This window comes from Poeciliopsis prolifica, unplaced genomic scaffold (genome assembly GCF_027474105.1).
Source record: "Poeciliopsis prolifica strain line A6 unplaced genomic scaffold, Auburn_PproV2 SCAFFOLD014, whole genome shotgun sequence".
NCBI classification, from domain to species: Eukaryota; Metazoa; Chordata; class Actinopteri; order Cyprinodontiformes; family Poeciliidae; genus Poeciliopsis; species Poeciliopsis prolifica.
Genome location: NW_026562389.1, coordinates 8329362 through 8342062, shown reverse-complemented (window position 1 = coordinate 8342062; position 12701 = coordinate 8329362). Strand labels below are relative to the sequence as shown.

Below are 12701 nucleotides of genomic sequence, written 5' to 3'. Positions count from 1 at the left end.
TCATGGATTTACTGCGTATTCATTGTATTCTGCTGTCTGTTGCAGCAAAGGAGAGTGCATTGAGTGCAAAACTGGCAAACTTTTAAAACTCACCTTCTTCTCCTTCTCTTCCGCTCAGACTTTCTCTTCTTCTTCTTCTTCCCTTTCGCCCGAGGGGAGAGGACACCATCAAAGGAGGGGCTGTGGGGTCGAAACAGAGCAGAAGGAAACATCTGCAGTCACTCATGAGACGTGACAGATGAAGTTCAGCACCAAGAAGCCAACAGAAACTAGTATTGCAGATTCATCTGAACCTATAAATTATAAAAATACAGCTATTTATGTGTAGTAGAGCCACTTCAGGGCTGTTCAAACAACATGTGCAGTCTTTAAACCTCTGGAGTCCAGTACAATAGGACATTGTTGGATTGTGAAAAAAAAAACTTTTTTGGCTTGTTTCATTTCTGTCAGGCTACTCCATGATTTTTTTCAGATGTGATGTCCTTGAGATGCATGATTTGCTGACATCCTAAACTGTATTTCCTAACTGCATTTGTTTGGTCCAAACTAAGGCTGTAATTGATCTCTATTTATCTGTCCTTCTGCAGACTATCTTTTTAAAAATACATTCACTTGGACTTTTTACATTCTTCATGAGTGTGCCACTTTTCTAACATCTTCACTGTATAAACGGCTCTCCACATTAATGTCGACCACTGCACACTGTCTTCACATTTTCCTTCAAGTCCTTGTTATTCATCTTCCACTCTTTCACTCTCTTTTTTGACTGAATTTATTATTACACAGAAAAAGAAAACTGTCAAGTTCCTTCTTGTGGTCAGATTGATTAATTTCCAGATGCCCACCTTTCCCTCTGTCTGAAAGTGAGACATCTGAGAAAGGAGATGAAGGACTTCAAAAAGCACCAAAGGCTTACTGAGCGGTCCTTTCAAGGACAAGGAGCAAAGGCAGTTTGTGAGCGAGCCAGAATGGTGATGTGAACAGAAAGGAGATTACATCACAATGAGGCCTCAGAAATTGTCAAGAAAATCGGATGATTTTAGAAGGATACAGATTTTATCCTCTGTGACTGATGAAAACTCAGTGTCTTCTCAACAACATAAACACTGCTAAAATACCCGCTGAATGTCTGGTCTCTCATTTTTTAGCCATTTTACATCAAGAGAAATAGTTAGCAATCATAAACACAATGAAGTTTAGAAAAATCCATATTTAATGGATGAGTGAGAAGGTCCTTTCAAAATTTTTACAAGATCCTGAGGGTTAAAGGACCAAAACGTTTGGCAGCAGAACCCCAAAAAATCTTCCTCTCCCTCAGAATCCTGTGGGTTTTCCATGACAACACAAGCAAATCCTCAATCCAGACTAAAGAAATTACAGATGCAAAATATCCGTAAAACAGTATCTGCACAAGAATGACTTAAAGAGAAAATAAACCCCACGTATGCTTCCGTGTCACAATCTTGTTTTTCCCAACTTTGCAAGGAAGCATCAAACTTCTGATGACAATTTTAACGTCTGATCAGAAGTAAAGCTAATCTGTTCGGTCCGGATGGTATCTTGCATTACTGTCATGACATAGAAAAAAAAAAAATCTGCATAGATTTGTTTCTTCTTTTTACTTCGAACAATGAAACTTGAGTCTGAGTAATTTTAAGAGAATACCACTTTTTCCTAATTTTGAACAGGAGTGTTGCATACTGTGACACAGTGAACGCTTCAAGGAAATATGCAACCACTAAGCTCTGGAGTCTGTGTGCCAGTTTCGCTGGATCCACAAGAGTGTCCTGTAGTAATAAATGGCCCTGCATCGTCATCGGCAGTTCAGGCGCATTAGGAACTGAAATGCATTAGAGCTGATTAGGCTCAGCAAGCCCAAGTACCCTCTCCTGATAATGAGAACGCTTTGTCACTCATTAACACTTTGACCATTCTGGCCTTGTGGTGAAAGAGCATTTGCATTTCTTCTGGCCAGCAGAAATGATTTCTCTTGATGAGATGGAGGGAGCAAGAGAGCAGTCATTTTCCAGCTACGTAGGAAACGCAACTCAGCGCAACAGTTGTGAATAAAAATTGGGATTTGAGGACATCTAACGAGAGCTCAGTTGAATTTACCAAAGGAGTATTTTGTTCCCCCCAATGTATCGAAATACTTTCTAAACGTCTTTATATGTAAGTTACACACTTTCCTTGGGATACAGTATAAATTGTGTTTCTGGGTTTCTGGCCAATTAAAGTTTTTGACAATTTATTGTTGTTTTTTTTTGTAATTTGGTGCAAACTGTTCTCCAACATCTTCACCCACCACTATGCTGATGGGGTTGAAATCTTTCGTGACTGATCGAGACTCAGCACTTCTAAACCTGACAAAAAAAAAAATCACAAATGAAGTTCCTCAAGTGTCTATTTACTCACTATTGAAATGCTCTACTTGTTTACAAGATATGATTAAGAAATCTGGCATGATTTCCTAACCATATTTGATGACACACACTTATATCCAGATTTGGGGAGTAATTGGTGACATTGACTCAACTACACTTACTTGAGTAACTTAAAAAAACACTTAGTGAAATTCTAACGACGCTGTAATTTTTACTTTTACTTGAGTAATTTAATTTAATGAAGTATTGATTTTTTTACAAGAGCAAAATGTCTGGCTTTTCCACCCACTGAACGAAGGACAAACATGTTTTAATCAAAAATTCAGCAGGCATATTTTTTTTTTTCCTGTACTTCACTTTTTAGGTCAGAAAAGCAATTGCTTACAGACCAGGATTCAAGTTAACTCAATAAGGGCAAATCATATTAAACATGAAGATTTTGTTATATTCTTTAAATTGTCAGAACAAAGGGCTTACTGTGCAAACAGAACACAGAAAAACTGGAGTTTGACTTTATTTTTAGCACGTTTTGTTATTATATTTGGTGTTTACACCTCTATCTGTAGAAAATCAATCAGGGAACTGCAGCTGATCAAAATAATGCCAGCAGAGTTCTGGGCAGCAGCAGGAAATATAATAATCCCAATCCTTAAATTACTACATTGGCTTCTTGTTTGAAAAGTGATTTAGTTATAATTCAGGTTTGAAGTGTAGGCTCCTCAGGTCACCAGAGATGTGATTACGAAAAAAAAAAAAAAAAACAGGGAGATACATCACGTATTTCTACTCCACAATACAATTTCCTGAAATATGTGCAGAAACTCCTCAAAAACAGGAGTTTCTGCACAGGAGTGTTGTTTCTTTGGTGTATTTCTGGTCTTTAATGTGATTTTCTTAACCTCAGTTCTTTTGATGAGGCATTCTGAAATGCTGAGTGTACGCTTTCCCTGAATAGGGCCTAATATTTGCTCATTAAAGCTGACATGCTGTCTTTAGAAGAAGCAAAAATCAGTTTAATTTTATAACTAATGTTTGATTTCTCTGCTGAGTTGAGCTGCTGCGATCCAATTAGTAAGATAACAATCCGAAGAGAAAGTGCTTTTCCCAAGAGAGGACATTTCTTTCTGGCAGCACTTTGTTATTGAGACAAAGGGTTTGGAAATTTATGTAGTTAATTAGCCATTTCAAAAATAAATAAAAAAAAACCACAAACACAGCATTAATCATGTACTATTTGTAAAAGCTATTGGGAAATGCATAATTCTTCTGCAGTGCTTCCCGGAGGCTGTAGGCAGCGAACCCTCTACTGACCTTGCAGACAAAGGCATTGGTGGAAAAAAAACAAACTTATGTCTCCTTTTATTTTTTGATAATGCCACAAGAGATGTCTAATGTATAAATATACACAGATATATATATATATATAAAAATTCCCTTCTCACCCACCGCGGGTGGTTCTTATCCTCTGAGCTCGGGTCCTCTACCAGAGGCCTGGGAGCTTGAGGGTTCTGCAGTATCTTGGCTGTGCCAAGGACTGCACATTTCTGGACTGAGATGTCTGATGTTGTTCCTGGGATCTGTTGTAGCCACTGCTCCAGTTTGGGGGTTACTGCCCCGAGGGCCCCGATGACCACAGGCACCACTGTGGTCTTCACCTTCCAGGCCCTCTCCAGTTCTTCCCTGAGGCCCTGGTATTTCTCCAGTTTCTCGTGCTCCTTTTCCTGATGTTGCAATCACTTGGTATTGCTACATCTACCACAACGGCTTTCCTCTGTTGTTTATCCACTACGACAATGTCTGCTTGGTTCGCCATCATCATTCTGTCTGTCTGGATCTGGAAGTCCCACAGGATCTTAGCTCTGGCGTTCTCCACCTTTGGGGGTGTTTCCCACTTTGATCTTGGGGTTTCCAGTCCATATTCTGCACAGATGTTTCTGTAGACTATGCCTGCCACTTGGTTATGTCGCTCCATGTACGCTTTCCCTGCCAGTATCTTGCACCCTGCTGTGATGTGCTGGACTGTCTCAGGGGCCTCCTTGCACAACCTACACCTTGGGTCTTGTCTGGTGTGGTAGATCTGGGCCTCTATTGCTCTGGTGTTTAGGGCCTGTTCCTGGGCGGCCAGGATGAGGGCCTCTGTGCTGTCCTTGAGTCCAGCTTTTTCCAGCCATTGATAGGATTTACTGATATCAGCCACTTGGGTTATTTGCTGGTGGTACATCCCATGTAGGGGCTTGTCCTCCCATGATGGTATCTCTGGCACCTCAACCTCCGTTCCCTGTTGTCTGAGACATTCACTGAGCACATTGTCTGTTGAGGCTTTGTCCCTGATGTATTTATGGATCTTAAGATTTACAGCATTGACCTTGTGACTGTTTGCATAAATGGAGAGAACATTATTTTTTTTTTTTTGCCAGGTGGAAGAAGTCTGTTTCAGATTTTTCCAGTCTGATTTGCCGTCAGTTTGATTATGAGATCAGAATTTCTTTTTGTTTCTGAAAGCTGACTTTATTCTTAGTTATTAGACACTTATTGTTCACTCCAAAAATCCCCCACATCACTCCATATAAGCAACATGAAACATGTGCTGCTTAACAAAAACAAAAACAATCATATGGTGAGAAATTAAAGGCTTTAATAAAGAATACCATTTTATAAAAACGTTCTGCTTGTAGAAAGGTTTTACAATATAAAGCCTTGAGTTTTAAAATGTTTTAAAAAAGCAAAATGCCCTTTCAGATGGAAAAATAACTAATCAGAGGTAACATCTTTAAATAACGGTCAAGGCCTTGAGTTTTCATGGAACTGTTCCAGATATGCTGTGAATGAAAGAATATTTTCTCTTAGTGGTTGAAAGCAGTGAACAGTCGGTTCTAGACCACCAGTAATGTCTGGGTTGGAGCAGCAGACGGGTGATGGAAGATGGCCTTAAAACATTTAGCTTCCTTTAGTGGTACGTTTTGGACACATAGGAGACCATTGTAAAGATATTACACACTGAGTGACGTGACCCAATTTCCTGCCTTCCTACCAGGCACAGTAGTTTGTGAAAAAAGCTATAACTGTGAGCTGTTAGGAATTTTAAACACATTGATGTCACAGATGAACAATTTGGTGATGACGCAAAATCCCATTTCTCTCTTCATACCCAGTTCTTTTCCCTTACATCCAGCTTTGTAAAATCTCAAATGTTTGGAAAAGGAGAAAGTGTAATTTTCTTAAAAAATAGATATTTTTCAGAGCTACTTGTACAAAAAGTTGTGTATGAGCAATTTTCTGGAAAACTGTTCTAGTTTTAAGTGTTTTCTTTTTTGCCTGCCATTTGGTATTATTGTCAACCAAGTGTCACAGAAAAGATATATCTTAACAAAAATGCCTTTTATGGCCACAGGAGCTTTTATAATGTGCACTTAGCTGGTAAATACCATGCCTTCAATTGAGATGATCTTAGCAGGAGTTAATGGTGGCTTTCTGGGTAAACTGGGTAAGAATGAACCTCCTTATGTAAGATTAGAAGACCATGATTTAATGGAGGTTGAGGGTGTGAGGAATAAAATATAATGTTGCAGGAGTTACATACTGCTATACTGTTACATGTTGTATGACTTAGAACTGGCTAAGGCATATATTTTCTCCCCAAAATGTTGCTATCTTATAATTAAATGTTGAAGTATAGTGTCTGTTTTTTATCACAAAATATTAAGTAGAACTCCCCCTAATGTCTTTTTACGTACAAGGAATTTGCGACACCCACAACAAATCATTTCTGTGAAACATTTTTTGATTTCACCATGAAATATGAACCATTTCTACAGATTTAAATAAAATTCCACTTATAAACCAATTATTTTCCAAACAAACTGTTCGACATTGTTCAGAAATGCTGTGAGGTGAATTAAATGAAATAACACTAAACAATTGTTAAATTATAAGTTATATTGTATATTTTTGTGGTTTAGGAGGAACTTTAAAATTTTTTTTATTATTATTTTGACAGAAACAATGTTAACTTTTTTTCATCTGGAGTCCCTGGATTCAAAAACAACAAATACCAAACAATTCAAATACAACTATACCCCAAAAAACTAGTGAGAGATAAAGTTAGCAAGTGCAAAAGAAAGTAAGAAATATCTAAACGTCTTTGATATACAGCAGCAGCATGATTATAAAATAAAACAAGAAATAAATACTGATGAGTGTTATACACTTTCAAAATGTTTGTTCATGCAGTTTAATTAATTATGTCTTGTTTTTTTTTTCTCTGCAGATATTCAAAGCGCCAACACCACATGCTGAAGTTGTCATTGTTCGCTTCCCTTTTAGTCAAAAGGCAGTTTCGAAGTGTGAAAAGCATCCATGAAAACACATCAGTCACATTGGTATAAATCACACAGAGAAAAGTGTTAATTCCCACAGTGTCGCAGAGCGGAGGCTTTCCGAGAAGTCAAGACCCACTGGGGCCACTTTTCAGCCAAAATGGATACACCGCAGAGCTGTTGCATCAGGCAGCCATATAAAATAGAAAACAAAAATAAAAAAAAGGCTTCAAGAAAAAAACGTTAAAAAGTCACATTTTTAAGAGGAGCAGAAGCTGGAAAAAGTTTTTTTCCTCATACTTTTGGGGTTATGCCAAATAACTCTTAGTTATTTAACCACGTATGAGAGAAACTTTATTATCAGACGCCTGCATACCTCTGTGTTTTATTCATTGTAAAATTTTAATAGCAACTGTTACTGCAGGATAAATTTCACAGTTTTATGTTTCTGATGCAACCTCAAATGTGCTTCACATTTCTCAATGTTCCCCCTGCTGTGCTGCTGCAAACACTTTGGAGCTTTTATATTAATGAAGAGGTTCTTACCTTATTAAAAGAAGAAAAAAGGGAAAAAGAGAAGGAGACTTCCAGGTTAAGATTTCCCTAACAAAAAATCCTAATGATGCACAGTAAAATTTGACACCAGATTCTTTCTTTTTGTCCTTCGGGGTCGACCTGATAAGACTTTTTCTGTTTCAATCCACCAGAATACAGAGATTATTCTCACTTAGAGTCAGGCCCTGAAGAAATTCTGTGGAATTGCGGTAGTGGCTTATCATAAGCACTGTGATCTACAAAAGCAAAGCAGAAAAACAAAAACAAACCCCTACCATTCATCACCAGCTTTGCGTCACTCTCATCAAAACTCCTACGTCTTTAACATGGATTGATTTCTAAGTCCTCTTATCTTTTTCACAGCGCTTGTTGTTTGAGCTTAGGAAACCCTCTTGATGATTTTTGAAGCATTTCATTTTAACATCAGTGAGAGCACAGAGACTAACTCACATTCTGGCCCTGCGGTGGCTGTGGTGTTTAAGTCCACTTCCTTTGATGCAGCCGTTCCTGTCGACGCTGTCCACCTTCATGTCAGCAGTTTTCAGATCGTCTGTCTGAAGCGGCTGGTAGGATGTTGTTGTTTCTGAGCTGCACAGGAAACAGAAAAGAAAAAAGAAAAGAAAGAAAAGACACATTTAGACAGAAACGTTTTTTTTTTTTTTTTTTTTTTGTGCTTCAGCAAAATGTCAACATTTGTGTCTTTTTTCTTAGTCTGCACAAGCCTGAAGCTTATATGAGACAACAGTGAAAAAGAGGATTTAGCTTGCTAGGTAAATGTTATTCCCTCCAGTCTACTGGTCTTATGTTTTAGTCCCCACCTTTTCTTGTTGGAAGTTAATCTCCGGGAAAAACTGAGGTCAGTGAATTACAAGTCAAACTAATACATCAGTTGAAATGCAGTTATGTAAATGCTTCAGCTGCTTTGACATTTTCGGTATTTTTGCTTTTTGTTTCCAAGTAGAGGTGACGCAAGTTGTAGAAATGGATTAAATTCTTCACGTCTCGACTGTTTGTTTTTTTATTTATTATTGAACATAGCAAAAAAAATTATTTGAACAGCAAGTTTTCTTTAGCTAGTAAAGTAAAATCATGAAATATTTTTTTTTGTAGTTTCAGTGGTTTAACTGAATGTATGACGTAACAGTTGTTAGAAATGCTACCTCACAGCAGGAAGGTTCAGGGTTTGAATCCCAGACAGTTGCTTTTTGCATGGAGTTCGCAAATTCTTACTAAGTGTATCAAAAATCAAAGTAAAGTAAAACAAATTATTTCCTGCTTCTACGTATTACTGCAAAAAATCCTTCCACAAACAATGTTCATCCACAAATGATTTGATAAATTGAGTTATTTGATGTGGGCCCGCAGTTGAAGCCCTGATAAACATTCTCTGTCTTAGTCGCGAGAGATTTTGACGGTAATTACAAACTCTCCTCTTCAGCGAGTAGCTCCACTCTGATTGTAATGAGAAGATAATCAGAGCAAGAGATTAGTCCATCAGCATCGTCTCTTCCACTTCCCCCTGCACCGAGCAGGCAGGAGCCGTCGCTTTCTATCTTCCTCGCCTTCATTTTCGGGGGCCTCTCGGAGTCAGAGGAAGTGCCCCCTGACAGGGATCTAATAATGTAAAACGGCAGACTGCGTGCTTCGACATGATCCAGGGTGGGGAAGGTGTTAGGGGAGATAAGACAGCCACCAGAAGGATGATTAGTCTGATCAAGGAGGCTGATGAGGAAGACAACCTTTAAACAAAATGGTGATTGGACAAATTTCTCCTTGTAGGGCCAAATAAACGTCTGAAATGGAAAAATAAAACGTTTAAGTAGATTACATAAGTATTTAATGGATGTATACATACGTTTAGTTTTAAATGTTTCACCCTAGTTCTGTAATGAGCTTGGGAATGGTGGCTAATATTGCAATTTTATTCAGATAATAAAATCTGAAGGTAAGTTTTTTTTTTAATCTCATTATTAAAAGAAAGTTGTATTAAAGATATTAAAATCCTATTCCATCCATCCATCCCTCCATCCATCCATCCATCCATCCATCCATCCATCCATCCATCCATCCATCCATCCATCCATCCATCCATCCATCCATCCATCCATCCATCCATCCATCCATCCATCCATCCATCCATCCATCCATCCATCCATCCATCCAGCCTTTCAGCTAGCTAACTATAAAGCTAGCAAGCTAGTTAGCGGCTTTTAGGAAATTGCAAGAAATTCAGAAAGATTAAATTCAAATATACTTATTGGTCCCAAAGGAAAATTAAAAGATGTTATTACTCGGAGTTTTAAGCCAAATTAGTTGCAATTGACATTAATTACCTACCAAGAACTTAAAAAATAATCAACTCAAAAGAGTGAAGAAGAGATGGTTTATTCTGGCCTCTCAATGCTGGTATAATTTACTGCACCACTCATTAATAAATACTTCTCTGAGAAATATTGTCTACAATCTTTTCTCCTCACTTAATCTATTAGCATTTAGATTTGATTCATTTGAGTTTGCATAAAATTGTAATAATAATATTCTGCAATATTGAATGTTCCTGTTAATTTTTCCACATTATTGGGAAAAATGGGACTGTGGAATGAATCCTCTTGAAAACGTTTTTATTTTATTTTAGCAAATATCATTGCCTGGACCAGCGTCGCACCATTTTGTTTCACTTTCTTTCAAATATTATTTTATTTCATCTCTTCATCATAGCAGCTATGACAGAACAATAAAACACCATTTTAAATATTTTCCAATTTGCTGTTAAAAGTGGTGTTACCATTAAAAGAGGGAGGTTTAATTGAATGTCTTTGTTTTTTCTGGATGAAGATGTTTAATTATGTTACAGCCAGTAGAAATAAAAGCTGCTTGCTTCCTGTGAACATCTGGACAATATACACACAATTATCTTGACAAAGAAGAAGAAAAGGAAAAACATTTGCTGAGAAAGGTTTGCTTTGTGGAGCTGAATAAAGACAGAATGGAAAGTGACCCAAAGGTTTCTCCTTTTATTCGACTTCTTTCTGCTTTTTTGTTATGTGCGACTAGTTTAGGAGTAGCAGTTGATGACTTCTAAATGAAATCAATTTCAACAACAACAAATGTTTGCCCCTTCAATCTGGCCTTTGATGTTTATACCCTGAACCTTTCAAGCCATAAACACTTTTTGTATCTGTTCAGCAAATCCCTTTCTTTCACCTCTCCCTCATTCACACACAATATTGTATACATCCACTTCCTCCAGTCTCTCAGGCAGCTAGAAGTGCCGGAGGGGTCAATGCGAAGCACGTAGCTGACAAAAAGGCTTTAAACGAATGCAAGTAGGGAGCGGATTAAATGACAGCTCGCTTGATGAGGAAGAATTATGTGGACACTAATCCTGGAAAATCCAGGCAGGGTTTGTTTACCATGAAACTGCTAGAAACAGGTAAAAAGTGAGAATGTGGGATCAAGTCAGCCCCGATCCGGAAATACAGCTCGGCAGAAATGTGTGCATGGAAAAGTGCAGACATGGGAAAACGTTCCCACTTTCTGACTTTTTGACCCCTTTCTCTGAGAAGATGAGTCACGCTTTACGAGCACACCTCCTTCTGTGATGAGAAATACTTTGAAAAAAAGAGAAGTGATCATCCTGTCACTTCCTCTTGTTCCAGCCTTTGTCACAAGGGCAGAGTCCACCTCCTCCCAGTGTGATGCTCCTCTCTGCTTCTTCCCTCACCGCTGACGCTGACAAAAAACAGATGGCTCCAAATCGCGCAGCACACAGGACAGAGAGAGTGGGATTTTTTACCTCAGTGTGTGCTAACGCCTGCCTAACTTAGCCAAACATGCTTACATATCATCACTTTTGGCAAATATATTTCTACACTTTCAATTCACACTTGAACGTGTGATATTCCTGTTGTGCATGAATCAACTTTCAGTTAAACCTAAAGTTACTTGTTGTCTTATTTATTTCATACAATACATTCCAGTTGTCAAAGTTTGAAGATTTGACCATCAGTACCAGATGAATCTATTGAAGCATTAATAGGTATAAAATACCTATTAATTGAAGATGTTTAATTATGTTACAGCCAGTAGAAATAAAAGCTGCTTGCTTCCTGTGAACATCTGCATAATATACACACAATTATCTTGACACAGAAGAAGAAAAGAAAAAAAAAAAACATTTAGAGAACATAAATATGTTCTCTAAATGTTTCACCACTTTTATTATTCCATGTTACAAAAATGAGAGCCTTTTTCATTCTGTAGGATAACTGCATTGCTTCAAATGGTTGTTTGTCCTATTCCTTTTGGGAATATTCCAATTCGGATTTCAGAAATCCACTAATATTGATGCTTTTAAAGCAGCTGCAGCTTTTAATTCCTTAATATTGAGAAAAATCACACCACTGAACTGTTTTAGAAAATCATTTAAACAAAGGCTTCTAAACAATTAAAACTGCATTCATGTTTTAAATTAAGATATTTGAGTTGCTATATGTTTTTTATATGATTGTGAAATTGTTTTTATAATTGCAACTAGTAAAATTACTCAGCATTTCTTTTAATTTGCTGGAAACTATGTGTTTGTCAATATGTGTGTCAACTGTGTTTGTTTTTAACCATCAACCTGCCAGGAGACTACATATAAAGCTTAACCCTGTTGGATAAATCTGGTATCATGTTGATTATTTAATAAATTTCTATTCATTTTATTGTAATCTTTGCAGGACTGAATTTAGAAAAGTTTGGAATATTCAAATCTCAGAAAATGTTGATGTGGTAAAATCTAATCTGTTTTCCACATACATAGAAAGCAACCAATTTTTTTTTTATATAACCAAACGAGAGAAAAATATAAAAATATAAAAAGACATGTATGATGAACAATTGATTAGCAAGATTAATTCATTCTTTAGTGATTGTCGTACAGGTGAAATTGTTAGTTTTTTAAATGCTTTTTGTGATGCTTCCAAGATTAATGAAAAGAAATGGTAGCAAAAAGCTGATTGAGAGGATCTGAAGCTTGGATTCATTGCAGGATCCGTCATTCAGAAATCCATTTAAGTTTGTGTCTCTGTTATCCCGGTTGCCATGGCATCCACACAGGTGCTCCATTGCCCTGATTGAGGTAGTAAAGACTCCTCATGCCCATGAGAGCAAGTGAATAACAAACTGTGGCAAACAAGTCAGGAAACGCACCAGAAAGGATCAATACAACCAACGGTGAAGCGACAGCACAAAAAGAACATCTGGTTCTGGATGAATCAGCTCTCACACGGTGGAAAATATATGATCTGAACCAAATCCTGTGTTGTTTATTTTTGTGAAATTTTCAAATAATACGCAGATAATAAACCAATTTAATCATTGTGTCCTGAAACTTGATGACCAGTTCGTCCAAAAAACACAAAACAAATGTTGACTCTTTCTACTCAAACATCGCTACAAG

At 37.4% G+C, this 12701-nt stretch overlaps 1 protein-coding gene across 1 annotated transcript in view; it reads right to left on the bottom strand.

Moving 5' to 3' along the window:
- The window catches only part of srrm4 (serine/arginine repetitive matrix 4), a 54767-nt gene that overhangs the window by 16894 nt on the left and 25172 nt on the right, over positions 1-12701 (bottom strand). The window contains exons 2-3 of the mRNA XM_055039657.1: positions 7706-7843; positions 94-180 (exon numbers count right to left, since the gene is read on the bottom strand). Coding sequence (XP_054895632.1) covers positions 94-180; positions 7706-7843 — 225 coding nt within the window. The remainder of the gene's footprint in view (positions 1-93; positions 181-7705; positions 7844-12701) is intronic.